At 41.9% G+C, this 16,893-nt stretch overlaps 1 protein-coding gene across 3 annotated transcripts in view; it reads right to left on the bottom strand.

The window, feature by feature from the left end:
* Positions 1–16,893, bottom strand: part of hecw2a (HECT, C2 and WW domain containing E3 ubiquitin protein ligase 2a) — a 62,506-nt gene that overhangs the window by 28,335 nt on the left and 17,278 nt on the right. For all 3 annotated transcript variants that reach the window (XM_033617766.2, XM_033617768.2, XM_033617767.2), the window contains exons 3-9: positions 12,770–12,877; positions 10,718–10,812; positions 10,184–10,250; positions 5,965–6,134; positions 4,072–4,211; positions 3,811–3,911; positions 2,865–3,721 (exon numbers count right to left, since the gene is read on the bottom strand). In XM_033617766.2, coding sequence (XP_033473657.1) covers positions 2,865–3,721; positions 3,811–3,911; positions 4,072–4,211; positions 5,965–6,134; positions 10,184–10,250; positions 10,718–10,812; positions 12,770–12,877 — 1,538 coding nt within the window. The remainder of the gene's footprint in view (positions 1–2,864; positions 3,722–3,810; positions 3,912–4,071; positions 4,212–5,964; positions 6,135–10,183; positions 10,251–10,717; positions 10,813–12,769; positions 12,878–16,893) is intronic.

Raw genomic sequence — 16,893 nt, 5'->3', positions numbered from 1 at the left:
ATTCAGGGCACCCTATTTAAACTGCTTTGGCCTGCCTACTGTTGCTTCTTCCTCTGCAGGCCGCTTTGCAACCAGCCTCTACCCCAGCTCCTCCTTTTCATGCAGGTTCTAACTTATCAATGTCATTTCTGTTTGTCATTGATTCTCTTCCTGGGGCATCTTTGCTGCTGTTCTCCCTGCCTTACAGCCATGCATAGGTGCATGGAAGGGCAAGGAGGTTTGCTGTCTCTGCCTCAGGCTTTCCTTGTATGCGCACGGAAGGGCGGAGAGGTGTGCTCTCTCCGCCTTAGGCTCTCTGTGTAGGCCTGAGGAATGGCTGAGAGGCCCCACAACAGAGCCATACTGCCAAATATAATACTGTAAATGGAAATAGTTTTCATTGACTCAAGTTGTCCTGACTGAATGATAATCTTATAGAGGAGAATCAATAAAAAAAATTACATCACTGAAGTAAGTTAATCATACATATACACTGGTATAGATACCATCAGGGCCTAATTCACAAAGAATGAACTGTGGCCGCTGATAGCCGACTGCAGACTGTCACCTGTTCATCGCATCAATATCTTCGGATGCCATTAAAGTAATAATGATTATAATAATAATGTCAAAATATTATTTACAGACTGATTTAACAGATGATCACTGGAAAGTCTGGGCGAGAGGCTTCCACAGAGGAGTGCCCAGTTTGCACCACAACTGCACAAATATATGCATATAACCTCATTTAAATACGTGCAAATAACACCAGAGCGCCAAGACGCAATCTGCTTGGCAGCACAGTTAGTGGAGCATTTCACCCTCTGCACGTGCTTTGTGAATTAGACGGTATCTGTTTGCTCCATAAATAAAGTTTACTTACTTACTTATTTATATCGGTTTAGCAGCCGCAAAAGCCACGCAATCCTTTTGTGAATTCGGCCCTCAGTGTCTAACTATACTTAGGGGGCGGGGTATACTATATATACAATGAATTTAACTTACCATGATATCAGCACCTTATAGCCATTAACATTATGATGTAAAAGACAACATGTTTAAGTGAATTCCATGCACATTTCAATACAGTAAAGCAGCACTGATGTTACTAAATGTCATTAGCCTGTGTTTTGATGATGCGCTATAAAGTTATCACACACGGATTTGCAACCTCAAAAACTACACAAACCCCTGGAGGCCAACAACTTTTTTGTGTGTCTAGACAACCTAGTACTGTTCTGATAAAGCATTAGATCCCTTTTGTTTAACCAGAAACCAGAAGCCCAAAAATCGCCATCACCAAAACCACCACACTCAATTTTTTTAAACAGTAACTTTAGCGTGTCAGAGGCAGCATGTTGACACATCTAACTGGAATAATCAAAGGTTTATTTCAACCAAATCCAAGTTGGTGATTATTAAAACAGTGGAAAGACAAACCAAGATGATTTCTTTGTGTTTTGTTTTGTTTCTGTCGACTCTGAATAAAGTGTGTGTTACATGGATAAAATTATTGTTATTTTAAATTTAGTCTGGTCTAGTCTTGTCAGACACTTAAAATAAAAATCTGAGCCTGTCAATGGCAAAAATAAGCACATTTATTGGACATAAATTGATGATACCAACATGCCCTGAGTGTTTACATTGCAGCCTGGCTGCTGCTCTGGCACAGTACTGGACCACTTTGAAAATATATTGTTCCCATTAATAACTTAAACACAAAAACATAGGAAAATATGGTCTAGGTTGAAAAATACCCTTTAACTCTGGATTTTAAAGTTTATTGGATGTGTAGAAAGACATTCAGCAACTCATCAGCATGTAAGTGAATGCTTTGTTTTCCCCCTCGACATCAAAGGACGTGATGATCTGTGGGCATTCCCAGATATAGGCTACCATCTGTATCTATGCAAGGCATTCGCACCAGGCCCCCAGGAAGTATGCCTGGCTTTGATGCCAGTTTTTGTAGTGGCCAAACAATGTAAATACACCATCACATGATGCATTCCATCAGATAACATTTGGAAAGTCCAGAAGAGACACAAAATCAAATAATTTCGTCCCCATTCAAGGGAGCAGAGTGCTAAACCAGAGGTATCTAGCAACACCAGCAGAAGTCTCTAGTGTGCCTGTTCTATGGTCCACACAGTGCAGAGGCAGTGCCGATCATACGGATCATTTATACATGGCAGTTGAACTTCTTTGGTCTCATATGCCACTGAGCAACTTTCATAGGAGTAAACAGGGCCACCCAGTTCTCTTTTTACCGCCATTCATGATTCACAGCTACTGTTATCAAATATCTGTGAATTACAGAGAGTTAGTCACCCCCAAAGCCAGCTCACAACATGAGGCAGCATTGGCACCATCACCAAGGCAACAAAAGAAAGCTGAGTAATATTGAACTTCATGCAAATATGCATTGGAGCGTAGGCACAAGTGGTAAAAGGAAACAGTCATTGAACATTTGTCTAAAAATCCCATCAAAGTGGACACAGATCACTGGTTCCCACTCAAGTTCTGTTCCTTGAAAATCACTACTGGTACAAGACAATCGGATAATAGGCAACATTATCCCCTCCAAACACACTGCTTGAGAATATGCATTTAACACTGCATGCTGAACGTGGAATGATGGTGCTACAGCAGAATGTTATGGTGCAGTGTCACGTGAATTCAGCTGGAGCTAGGACCCAGCGGAGACTGCTGCTCAGTACAATGTGTGCACTGTGGGTACAGTAATGACACTCGCCCATAGCAGCTACACATTCACTCAGAGATAAAGAAGATAAAGACATGGAACGAGGAAATTAGACAAAAGCAAAATATACAGAAGATACAGAGTTGAATCTTGGGTTATGACCATATAAGGATAATGAACTCACCACAGCAGTTGTCACTGTGATTGGACAGCTCTCTGATGATGAGAAGACTGTCTGTGGGGCTGTTGCCATGGAGCAGGTGTCAATCTCTGAGGAGGCGTCCTCGCCAGGCCCCCTTCCTTCATCATGTACTTCACCCTCTGGCATAGCATTATGGGACACAGCCTCTGTGAAAGGAGCCTCCTCCACTTCAGAGAAGACATCTGGCTCCAAAACATCCTCCAGGTCCAGACCTGCCCCTATCTCCAGGGCCACCTCTGCCTCAGGGGGCACGTCTTCTGTCAAAGCGCCTGCACCCTCGGGCTCCTCTTCCAGTATTGTTGGCTCCAGCTGCTCCGGCTTCTGCTTGAGCTCAGTAAACGCATCATCTTCATCAGGGCCACCGACATCTGGAGGTACCCCATTCATCAGCAGAGGTGACAGTGGCACCGGAATGATGTCATTGGCTCCAGACCTCTCATCGTCTTCATCTGAATCGATGTGCAACATGGCGCTGAGCCTTGTGTGTGTGGGGAAGCTGGAGCGCAGTTTAGGCGAGGCCGCACCCAGGGGTCTTTCACCAGGGCCTTTGGGGGCCTCGATAGCATCAAGGCCCTCACTGAGTGACCTCTGGAGCATTTCATGGCATGACAGGCTTTCATGCTCCACAAATCTACCCTGAGCTCCAACAAGAGGCAAGTCCTTTTCTGGGTAGGCCGTGGCCCCACCTTCCCACATGCTTTGGGAGCCCTGGGAGCCAGTAGGGGAAGGGCCAGAAGAGACCACTCCTGGAAGATGATGGGGCAGGTCTTCATCATCAGAGGGAGTCCCTGGAGCTCCATTTAGGGACGAAATGCCAATGATTGACTCAGGAGAGGCACCTGCAGCAGGCACAAAAGGTTGTGTTGTTAAGAGAAACAAATTTCAAGAAAAATGTATTAGTGGCTAATTAAACTAAAGCCAGATTTACCATCAGGCCCAGTCGATGTGAGCTCCACCTTGAACTGCAAATGGCCGCTTACATGTTCAGTAGGCAGGCGGCGACACAGGGGGAAACTCACAGGCTGGACTCTGGACAGCAAAGAGAAAAACAGATACATTAACGCCATGAGAGTAAGTCATAAAAATGTCCTTCTGACTGAACTGAAGCTGACTGTTGTTACATAAAGCACACACAGAGTATGTACTTTCTATTCCTGCATGAACTTGTGTCTGCATGTTTCACACCTACCCTGGTATTTTTTCAATAAGTCTCTGCACAGGGATAGTAAGCTGACCGAGGAAGCGTTTGATGATCGGTCGACTCTTGGCAAACTTGTCCTTCACCTCAATGTACAGGATGTCTGTCATTAGTGCTACAAACGTGTATTTCTGCAGAGAGGCGGACAAACAAATGCAGTCAGTACATATTGTATCTGAGAGCGAATGTGTGTGTGTCTGAGTGAAAGCCTGTTTGGACACATCCTCTGAGTATACATACAGTACAGGCCAAAAGTTTGGACGCACCTTCTCATTCAATGCGTTTTCTTTATTTTCATGACTATTTACATTGTAGATTCTCACTGAAGGCATCAAAACTATGAATGAACACATGTGGAGTTATGTACTTAACAAAAAAAGGTGAAATAACTGAAAACATGTTTTATATTCTAGTTTCTTCAAAATAGCCACCCTTTGCTCTGATTACTGCTTTGCACACTCTTGGCATTCTCTCCATGAGCTTCAAGAGGTAGTCACCTGAAATGGTTTCCACTTCACAGGTGTGCCTTATCAGGGTTAATTAGTGGTATTTCTTGCTTTATCAATGGGGTTGGGACCATCAGTTGTGTTGTGCAGAAGTCAGGTTAATACACAGCCGACAGCCCTATTGGACAACTGTTAAAATTCATATTATGGCAAGAACCAATCAGCTAACGAAAGAAAAACGAGTGGCCATCATTACTTTAAGAAATGAAGGTCAGTCAGTCCGGAAAATTGCAAAAGCTTTAAATGTGTCCCCAAGTGGAGTCGCAAAAACCATCAAGCGCTACAACGAAACTGGCACACATGAGGACCGACCCAGGAAAGGAAGACCAAGAGTCACCTCTGCTTCTGAGGATAAGTTCATCCGAGTCACCAGCCTCAGAAATCGCAAGTTAACAGCAGCTCAGATCAGAGACCAGATGAATGCCACACAGAGTTCTAGCAGCAGACCCATCTCTAGAACAACTGTTAAGAGGAGACTGCGCGAATCAGGCCTTCATGGTCAAATAGCTGCTAGGAAACCACTGCTAAGGAGAGGCAACAAGCAGAAGAGATTTGTTTGGGCCAAGAAACACAAGGAATGGACATTAGACCAGTGGAAATCTGTGCTTTGGTCTGATGAGTCCAAATTTGAGATCTTTGGTTCCAACCGCCGTGTCTTTGTGAGACGCAGAAAAGGTGAACAGATGGATTCCACATGCCTGGTTCCCACTGTGAAGCATGGAGGAGGAGGTGTGATGGTGTGGGGGTGTTTTGCTGGTGACACTGTTGGGGATTTATTCAAAATTGAAGGCACACTGAACCAGCATGGCTACCACAGCATCCTGCAGCGACATGCCATCCCATCCGGTTTGCGTTTAGTTGGACGATCATTTATTTTTCAACGGGACAATGACCCCAAACACACCTCCAGGCTGTGTAAGGGCTATTTGACCAAGAAGGAGAGTGATGGAGTGCTGCGGCAGATGACCTGGCCTCCACAGTCACCGGACCAGAACCCAATCGAGATGGTTTGGGGTGAGCTGGACCGCAGAGTGAAGGCAAAGGGGCCAACAAGTGCTAAGCACCTCTGGGAACTCCTTCAAGACTGTTGGAAAACCATTTCAGGTGACTACCTCTTGAAGCTCATGGAGAGAATGCCAAGAGTGTGCAAAGCAGTAATCAGAGCAAAGGGTGGCTATTTTGAAGAAACTAGAATATAAAACATGTTTTCAGTTATTTCACCTTTTTTTGTTAAGTACATAACTCCACATGTGTTCATTCATAGTTTTGATGCCTTCAGTGAGAATCTATAATGTAAATAGTCATGAAAATAAAGAAAACGCATTGAATGAGAAGGTGTGTCCAAACTTTTGGCCTGTACTGTATATAAAAGTGTCACCTCTCCATGCCAGACGGGATTGGTGGTGTTAGCAATGATGGCTGATCGTCGTTCCTGTCCGTGGTGGCTGAAGATGGGGAAGACGCTCCTCTTCCCTGGGTGGATGGACATCTTCAGGTACGGGTCCGGATTGAAAAACATGCCCTTCTTCAGACCAGTGGCCCGCAAATCTGGAACAAAGTAATAGTTACAGCAGGCTTGTGAAGAAGAAAGGGTTAAATACTATGATAATGTTAATATGCGAATGTTTAGGGTTATAATGTTCACCATGTTTACCATCTTTAGCATATTCTGTTAGCATGCTAAAATTTGCTAATTAGCACTAAATGCAAAGTACAGCTGAGGCTAATGGGGCTGTTATGAGTTTTACAGGTAATTGGTCACAAACAAAGTACTGCAAAGATGTTAGATGGAAAGTTAGGTAAGATAGGTTAAGTGATTACATTATATAATAATAATAATAATAATAATAATAATCATTATTATTATTATGATTATTATTATTATTATTATTATACTATAATTATATGATGACTATACTGTAATTATATAAAATTATATATTATTGAAGTGGTTCCCAACTGGTCCACCAAAAGAGTCCAGATTTCTCTTTAGCCATTAGTGCAAGGACCACACAGTTTGATATATTCAGGGTCATACTCTCGTTTGGCCAGCTAGTTTGCTGTCTCTGTCATTTAGCTGTCTGTTAGTCTCTCTCTCTACAGCAGGAAACACCATTGCAACATAAAAGCCCTGTGCCGGAAACGTACTTTATTTCACTACAAGGCAAAGTGTCTTTTCCACAAACCTGACACGTTCGGGAGTCACTTGCGGTCCATTCAGAATAACCCGCAACCTACGTTTGGACTGTGATCCACCAGTTGGGAACCACCATATTATTATATGTGCCTGCTAGGCCCTAATGATCATCTGACTCAAACCTCTTGACTGTTCTAGAGGGCAGAACTAAAAGGCACAGTAAGGCAGCCTTTGTTAATTATGCTCCGAAATTCTGGAACAGTTGGCCTGAAAGTCTTAGGGGCTCTAAATCTGTTGAAACGGAATCTTAAGACACCTGTTTTTGCCATTGCTTTCTCCTGAAATTAGTTTATAACCGATGGTTGTTTTATGTTGTCTTAGCCTGCAGTTTTAACTGAATTTAATTTTATTCTGTTTATTTTTATTAACTGTTATCATCCTTTTCTCCTTTTTTATTACAAATGTTTTGATTTGTTCAGCACTTTGTGTTGCATTTTATGGATAAATTGTGCTATGTATATATATAATTTACTATTGTTATTATTTTTATTAATTCATAAGTCTATCTGTGCTAAATTTCATCCTTATCCTCTGCACATCCTCTTAGAACCATGAATATCTGTACCAAGTTCTGTGGAAATCCATACCATATTTGCAGTGGTAATAATTTAGTATCAATGTGGTGGACCAACCAACTGACCGATGCTGCCATTTCAAGAGCCACACTAAACTATTCTGAAGTTGCTTGTAATATAAAACTTCAGCTGCGGATGCATAATGACAAACAGAAGAAAGTGCTACGGGTGACAAGTTCTCTAATGTCATATCTTCGTCATATTATTGACCCTTCCTTAAACTCCTTTTCTGTCTGAGTCCATACAAAAATCTTAATAATTGACCAATGGCTAAACCCCGCCCCCAGACGCGATAAGCCAATCACAGTGCATATAGCCATTCCCATACACTCCGACATTCTCTGCCTGGACGTCCTTTAAAATGCATAACAGAAAGTCAGTTTCGTTCGGTTTATACGCTTTTTCTCAGATTTGAAGTTTAAAAGTGGTCAAACGGTGTGCATGGGGTACGTGCAACTCCGTCACAAGGTATCCTGAGAGGCTGGGCGACGGGGTGTATTTTTTACCCTTTACTAAACCACATCTCAACCGAGAAAAGTGTCTCCTTTGGATAAAGTTGTGCGGTAGACCACAAAATCAACTCACCGTGAATAAGATTAACAAGGATGTCTACATCTGTTCTAAGGTAAGTCAACATCGTGTTTGAGGCAACATATTGTCACTTTGCTGGGAAGAAATATAAAGTTATCTTTAACATCTCTAGCTAACATTAGCTAAAGTTAGCCTAACATTAGCTCCTAGCTGCGTTGTTTATCATGTCACCTTGTTTGCTGGGAGTTCATTAGCCTATTTTGTTCGAGTTTTTGTACTTTGGTGATCGTACATCATTGTTAGCTGTTGTCCAAAGGGCTCTAGTTAAACTAACGTTAACTTCTGGAGCTTAGCTTCATTATCTTATCTGTAATCGCAGAGATAACAAAGGTTGGCAAACGTTATGCTGAATGATTCAGTGTAAGTACTGTAGCACCAAACTAACGGAGAGACACTCTTGATAAAGATGGTAAAAAAGCTGTTATCCTTTTCTCATATTCTGAGCCAAAAAACTTAACTTCAGTGGAACAATGCTGATCCTCTATCTTGTTGTCTTTGATGGTGACGGCAACGAGATGTGGTTTATTGCTTACACTGGGACCAGTAAATTTTGGCTTGTAATTTAAGCTTTTCATCGACCTGCTCAACAATAAAATGATTAATATCCGTCCAATGCCTAGTTTAGGCCCCTTTGGTTACTTCTCAATCATCTGATCGTTATGTCTCCAAAAATCATCAATTGCCTCCTGCGAAATGCCGTGTACTGTGACACTTGCCATAGCGCCAGTCACTGAATGTTGATATTTTGTCCGAGTGAGTGGAGGGGGGTGTGGCTTAGCCATAGGTTAATTATATATGCAACACATTCTCACTCTCAACTCCTTAAATACTGACCCCTGGTCAGTGGGACCTACACATCAAACTGTGATGCTCTATCTGGAACTGTTCAGTGTGGAAGGTCATTTTGGGTGGGCCATATTTAATTGGTTGTCCAAGCAATATAAAATAGGCATCCTTTCAAACATTCCCCATGTTTCAGGAGGGGGCTTAACAAATGCTTTCTATTGCTACGATGGAGCAGATTGGCTTTAGCTAATGAAATTCACAAAAATATTTCCTTAAGATATGGAAGCTGGAGTTGACATTGCTTGATGAGACCTGACTGTATGACTCATGAGCTCTGCAGCTGTGATCTATCTTTATTCTGTGCAAATTCTGCCTCATACTGTATACTGACTGATATTCCGGCAGCCCCCCACCCACATGTGCTTTCCTTTGTTTGGTTTTGTTTTTGTTTGTTTGTTTGGCGGAAGGGGCAGTCTCTTGTTTTGCCAGCATAGCTTTCGTCTGACAGCTTTGGACTGAAGTTCTAGATATCAATCCCCTGTCTTTCTTTCTGTTATTTTCTGTAAATAGTACTGGGTGCTTTATGTCTATTGTGTAAGTTTGTTTTACTGAAAATAAAAAAATAAAAAAATCAGGTATGCCTCCAGCAATAGTTTTGGACGCTTAGGGATGTCATGTCAATTTGCACCCATTACATGCATTGTTCCTTTACAATAAACTTAGAATGTAGGATTTTGTTTTTAGGTTTACCTCCATATGTTTAGACAACAAAAGCAGGTGGTTAGATAAAAAACATCATGGTCAGTAAAACGTTTGTTACTAAGGTCACATCACGAGTGTAACCGCTAAAGGGTGCCTCACTGCATCAGTATCTGACGCCCGGGGCCACTGACCAAGCGTTCATATTTGACGAGTTGGGAGTGAGACCCATTTGATATGTAACTTTATCAGAGCACTTCCAATGTCCTCCTGGTTTATTAATGTTGTCATGTGGAATAATGCTAATGCTACGGTTGGGCTTGCAGCGGGGCAAAACAGCTAAAAGCCACTTCTGAAGGAATCTTTTATTGTAACGAGCTGTACTGCTACATGCTGATATTTTTCTGTAACTTCTTTTAAAAATCCCGATCCTAGCTTCTATAGAAAATTGAAAACATTCCCTGCCTTTCTCTGTTTCCTGCACACAGTTTTCAAAGTTTACTCTAGCTTTTGTGAGACAAACTTGAGGACGAGATTGCATCACTCAGCTTAAGACCTAAATTCTGTCTGTGTCTTTAAAGGTTTTGTCCAATTGACTTGCAGTCATTCACTGCAGCTCCAAATTTTCTTTGATTTGTTATTGAGATTGATTACATGACAAAAGCAATCTGCATGGCAGTGTGTAACTAAAATCTGCATTTTATAACATGAGTCAAAATGTCTTCCATCATGTAAACTTCTCAACTCACCCGTTAAAGTGAAGCTGATCAGTTTGCGTGGATGTTCGATGCCAACCTGCTCTGCCAGGCCCTCCACCTGAGAGAGAACAAACAACATCACACTATGTACACCACAGAGAGAATACACACCAAGTTGTATTCCAGCAAACACACACCTGTGCTTGTCCTAATAAATGCACATAAATCTAAATGCTAATACAGGAGACAACTTGGTAGCAAGGGGGAATTCAATTCCTGAAAGCATGCAGTGGTGTAGCAGCAAGGATGCACTGCTCATCAGTTCACACATGGTCAAACGATGACTTACATGTTTGCTTGAACCACCACGTGGCTCCATTAGGTACAAATCATGTGTACTTGACCACTGATCACTTTTCAGTAATCAGATTTTAAAATATTTGTAACTTTATAATTACTTGATGTAATCTTACCCCCAATGCCAAGTTTTAACCATAACGACAGAACTAAGCCTGAGACTGATTCTCACACATGCACACACGCACACGCACACACACACACACACACACACACACACACACAGACCAGGACTGCAGGGTTCTTCACAGTGATGCACGGGGTCGTGGCTCTCAGGGCGCCACTCACTCCATGGTAGTACTTGAAACAGATCTTAGTCTCAGCTGCAGAGGAAACAGCAAAGAGTTATGGGATGTGGAAGCAGTGCAAACATAATCTGCCTACTATTCTTAAAATCACTATATACATATATATATATATATATATATATATATATACAGTACAGGCCAAAAGTTTGGACGCACCTTCTCATTCAATGCGTTTTCTTTATTTTCATGACTATTTACATTGTAGATTCTCACTGAAGGCATCAAAACTATGAATGAACACATGTGGAGTTATGTACTTAACAAAAAAAGGTGAAATAACTGAAAACATGTTTTATATTCTAGTTTCTTCAAAATAGCCACCCTTTGCTCTGATTACTGCTTTGCACACTCTTGGCATTCTCTCCATGAGCTTCAAGAGGTAGTCACCTGAAATGGTTTCCACTTCACAGGTGTGCCTTATCAGGGTTAATTAGTGGTATTTCTTGCTTTATCAATGGGGTTGGGACCATCAGTTGTGTTGTGCAGAAGTCAGGTTAATACACAGCCGACAGCCCTATTGGACAACTGTTAAAATTCATATTATGGCAAGAACCAATCAGCTAACGAAAGAAAAACGAGTGGCCATCATTACTTTAAGAAATGAAGGTCAGTCAGTCCGGAAAATTGCAAAAGCTTTAAATGTGTCCCCAAGTGGAGTCGCAAAAACCATCAAGCGCTACAACGAAACTGGCACACATGAGGACCGACCCAGGAAAGGAAGACCAAGAGTCACCTCTGCTTCTGAGGATAAGTTCATCCGAGTCACCAGCCTCAGAAATCGCAACAGCAGCTCAGATCAGAGACCAGATGAATGCCACACAGAGTTCTAGCAGCAGACCCATCTCTAGAACAACTGTTAAGAGGAGACTGCGCGAATCAGGCCTTCATGGTCAAATAGCTGCTAGGAAACCACTGCTAAGGAGAGGCAACAAGCAGAAGAGATTTGTTTGGGCCAAGAAACACAAGGAATGGACATTAGACCAGTGGAAATCTGTGCTTTGGTCTGATGAGTCCAAATTTGAGATCTTTGGTTCCAACCGCCGTGTCTTTGTGAGACGCAGAAAAGGTGAACGGATGGATTCCACATGCCTGGTTCCCACTGTGAAGCATGGAGGAGGAGGTGTGATGGTGTGGGGGTGTTTTGCTGGTGACACTGTTGGGGATTTATTCAAACTTGAAGGCACACTGAACCAGCATGGCTACCACAGCATCCTGCAGCGACATGCCATCCCATCCGGTTTGCGTTTAGTTGGACGATCATTTATTTTTCAACAGGACAATGACCCCAAACACACCTCCAGGCTGTGTAAGGGCTATTTGACCAAGAAGGAGAGTGATGGAGTGCTGCGGCAGATGACCTGGCCTCCACAGTCACCGGACCTGAACCCAATCGAGATGGTTTGGGATGAGCTGGACCGCAGAGTGAAGGCAAAGGGGCCAACAAGTGCTAAACACCTCTGGGAACTCCTTCAAGACTGTTGGAAAACCATTTCAGGTGACTACCTCTTGAAGCTCATGGAGAGAATGCCAAGAGTGTGCAAAGCAGTAATCAGAGCAAAGGGTGGCTATTTTGAAGAAACTAGAATATAAAACATGTTTTCAGTTATTTCACCTTTTTTTGTTAAGTACATAACTCCACATGTGTTCATTCATAGTTTTGATGCCTTCAGTGAGAATCTACAATGTAAATAGTCATGAAAATAAAGAAAACGCATTGAATGAGAAGGTGTGTCCAAACTTTTGGCCTGTACTGTATATATAATATGTAACATATCTAAATACACTGCATTGATTTAAGAATCATTACATTTCATTACATCCTATGATCAGGGTAAGTAAAACTTTAAGCCATTTCAAGCTATTGTTGTAGGAGAACATTAACACTTTTGATTATTAAATATTTTACAGAACATTTTCAAAGTGAAAAATGGAATGAAACTATTCTCAGGTACGACTGCCTATGGTAACTTACGCTCCATAAAGTAGGGCCCGGGCTCCAGTCTCCAAACAATCTGACCCTTCTGGGTGCCATTCACTCCTCGGTTCTTACAGTCCCACACGTTGGACGGACTGGTTTCATCTAAAGAAGAGGAGAACTGTTAGTTATGTGAGGGTATGTAAACTCTGGGCTTCGACAAATTGTGTTCTTGCTGTGTTTACATTACCCCTGATTTCAAGCCAACTGTTAAACATAACAAACAACAGATGACAGTGTTCAGGCTCTAGATCCTGCTTCTCGCTAAGAAAAACTGCAGCGAAGCTGCATCTGCTCCATCTTTCAGTATGTTTAGTCTGTGGACTCTCTTGTCCAAAACACAAGTTTGCCTTTAATCAGTGAAATCCATTCCCAAAATAGCCTCCCTACAACCTCTAAGCAGAAGGACAAACACCAAACTTCCTCTGAGTTAAAAACAGGGAGGGGGAATTCCGCTGTACGTAGCACTTTCGTACACAGATTAATGAAGTACCAAACTCAGCTGACTGGTGGAGAGAGTGAGACAGGAGTCTGTGCTGTATATGTGTGTGCATGAGCATGCCTGTGTGTGTGTGTGTGTGTGTGTGTGTGTGTGTGTGTGTGTGTGTGTTTGAAGGGGAGTGGAGGAGACTAGGGCAAGTTGTTTATCATTGAATGTCTGCTTAGTCGAGGAAAGCGGTAGCCCCACTGGGGTATAAGACCCTGCAGAAGGTAATGAAGTCCTGGCGGCCTTATGATCAATATGAAGTGACCTGACGCCCTGCCAGGCACCAGCAGTTTACACTATCTTTCTCCGATACAGCATTCTCACCTACAAGGAAGCATTTAGAATATCTAACCAACTAATCAAGATGGATGAAGTCCAGGAGGTCCTCAGAGATGTAACTAATGGTTTGGTAAACAAGTTAAAATGATTATGATCCATTCTTTAATAAAATAAGCACATGCTGTCAACAATCTCTTGCTGTGTGTTGTACTGCAAGTTTGTCTGACCTCTCACAAGTCAAAGACACCCATTGCTTTCAGAAATCCATTATCCATTACTAACACAATACATCATACTGAACAGCTCACAGGCTGTAATTTTCCTCTGAACGTCACTGCATTATACTAATAATTATCTTGTGTAAAGAGACAACTTTTTTTGCCTTACTGTATAATGTACCGTAACAGTTATGCACCCATCAGAACTGGGTAAAGGCAAATTTATGTGCCAGGCAACGATTACAGTGATCAGTTTGTCAGACTGGAACAACACTGCTTCTGTAGTTAAAAAAATCATACTAGCAAAAATGGCAATACATTTTTTAAATCCCTTACTATATTCTTCAGGGCAGCAGGATGTCTCCGGGAGCTGTTTTCAGTGTGTATCTGGAAACCAGTGGAAGCTTTAGATATTTAGCAGGTTTTAATCATTATGAGATAAAATAAAATGGCACTATAGTGAGCTCAAGTCAAACCAAAAGGTTTGCTTTCTGTTCCAGAAGTAAGAGAGCCTCATTCAAAGTCACATTTGTAGTAGCACATATACAGTCAAGTCCATAATTATTTGGACAATGATACAGTTGTCATCATTTTGGCTCTGTACACCACCACAATGGGTTTTAAATGAAACAATGAATACCTGCTTAAAGTGCAGACTCTCAGCTTTCATTTAAGGCTTTTTTCAAAAATGTAGTATGAACCATGTAGGAATTACAACCATTTCTTCACACAGTCCCCCGACTTTAAGGGCTCATAAGTATTTGGACAAACTAACATAATCATCAATTAAACAGTCAGTTTTAATACTTGGTTGCAAATCCTTTACAGTCAATGACTGCCTCAAGTGTTGGACACATAGGCATCATCAGATGCTGGGTTTCTTCCCTGGTGATGCTCTGCCAGCCCTTTACTGCAGCCGTCTGCACTTCCTGCTTGTGTTTTGGGTGTTTTGCCCTCAGTTTTGGCTTCAGCAAGAGAAACGCACGCTCAGTTGGATTCAGGTCAGATGATATGACTTGGCCATTGCAGAACATTCCACTTCTTTGCCTTAAAAATGTCTTTGGTTGCTTTTGCAATATGCTTCAGGTCAATGTCCATCTGCACTGTGAAGCATCGTCCAATGAGTTTTGAAACATTTAATTGAATCTGAGCAGATAATGGTGCCCCAAACACTTCAGCTTTCATCCTGCTGCTCTTGTAAGCAAGACAGGACTTCACTAGAATAAATACAGAGGGTTTATCACAAGATGCAAACCATTGGTTAGCCTTAAAAATGGAAGGCCAGATTAGAGTTTGTCAAAAACCATCTAAAAAGCCTGTACAGTTGTGGAACAGCATACTATGGACAGATAAATCAAAGATCAACTACCAGAATGATGGGAAGACAAGAGAAGAAAGAAGGGAAGGAACTGCTCATGATCCAAAGCACTCCACCTCATCAGTGAAGCATGGTGGAGGTACTGTTATGTCATGGCCATGTATGGCTGCCAGTGGAACTGGTTCTCTTGTATTTATTGATGATGTGACTGCTGACAAGAGCAGCAGGATGAAAGCTGAAGTGTTTGGGGCACCATTATCTGCTCAGATTCAACCAAATGCTTCAAAACTCATTGGACGATGCTTCACAGTACAGATGGACAATGACCTGAAGCATATTGCAAAAGCAACCAAAGACATTTTTAAGGCAAAGAAGTGGAATGTTCTGCAATGGCCAAGTCATATCATCTGACCTGAATCCAACTGAGCATGCGTTTCTCTTGCTGAAGCCAAAACTGAGGGCAAAACACCCAAAACACAAGCAGGAAGTGCAGACGGCTGCAGTAAAGGGCTGGCAGAGCATCACCAGGGAAGAAACCCAGCATCTGATGATGCCTATGTGTCCAACACTTCAGGCAGTCATTGACTGTAAAGGATTTGCAACCAAGTATTAAAACTGACTGTTTAATTGTTGATTATGTTAGTTTGTCCAAATACTTATGAGCCCTTAAAGTCGGGGGACTGTGTGAAGAAATGGTTGTCATTCCTACATGGTTCATACTACATTTTTGAAAAAAGCCTTAAATGAAAGCTGAGAGTCTGCACTTTAAGCAGGTATTCATTGTTTCATTTAAAACCCATTGTGGTGGTGTACAGAGCCAAAATGACGACAACTGTATCATTGTCCAAATAATTATGGACCTGACTGTAACTACAAATCCAGTCTCTTCACATAACTGTATGTCTAACAGTATGACGTATGGTTCACTTCATATGTCGCGATAAGGAAGGTCAGTTCTATAAAACAATCTATTCATTGGGTTAATTTAAAGGCTTACTCCAGTGACTAACAGCAGGTATAAATTTTCAAGAGACAGGTTAAAATGTATGATCAGTATCAAAGCAACACTGGCAAAGATATCCTGACTCTTAGGCCCTGTCTACATGTATACAGATATCTTACCAAACAGATATTTTTATCTCTGTTTTGGCCTCTTGTCTACACGTAAACAAAGTTTTAGGTCACTAAAACAGAGACTTTTGGTCGAGTGCCATCTAGTTCCATTATATTGGAGAGAAGGCAGATATCTCTACAGCCGATATCTCCAACACTCGGCAACTCACACCAAAACAATCTAGACTGATTAATAGCACTACAGGTAAGAGGAAAAACATGAATTGTTGTTTTTGGGGTGAACTGTCCTTTAAAATTGCAAAGGTTTCACCCTTTATCAGCAAAGTCTGTATGTGGAGAACACACATACAGAAACACACTTAATTTTTCCAGAAAGACGATGAAAGAAATGCTGAATTGGACACTGAGTTACAGAAGCTAGTGGAATGTGAATAAACAGGGTATAAGTCATAGATTCTTTATAACAAAATTGCTGATTATCACTATTGCTTCTGTATTACTTTTCACCTCGATGGCCGGATCTGTCTGACAGTTTGAGCCTGATAGCCTTCCTCAGCACAGAGGTCAATGTATTCCCCCCTGTCAAATTCCTGTCTCTAAGCAGGATTAGCATACATTATTGGAGACCACCCCATTCGCCTCGGAGACGTGCAAGCTTTGTGATGGTGTGTATGTTATTGTACACCGAGGTAGAGCTGTTACATGTTGACTCAGCCTCCAGTCCTGTGTAAAGTCTCAACAGCTC

Source organism: Epinephelus lanceolatus, chromosome 14 (assembly GCF_041903045.1).
Source record: "Epinephelus lanceolatus isolate andai-2023 chromosome 14, ASM4190304v1, whole genome shotgun sequence".
NCBI classification, from domain to species: Eukaryota; Metazoa; Chordata; class Actinopteri; order Perciformes; family Serranidae; genus Epinephelus; species Epinephelus lanceolatus.
The sequence above is the reverse complement of the archived record's forward strand: the minus strand, read 5'-3'. Positions and strand labels throughout refer to the sequence as shown.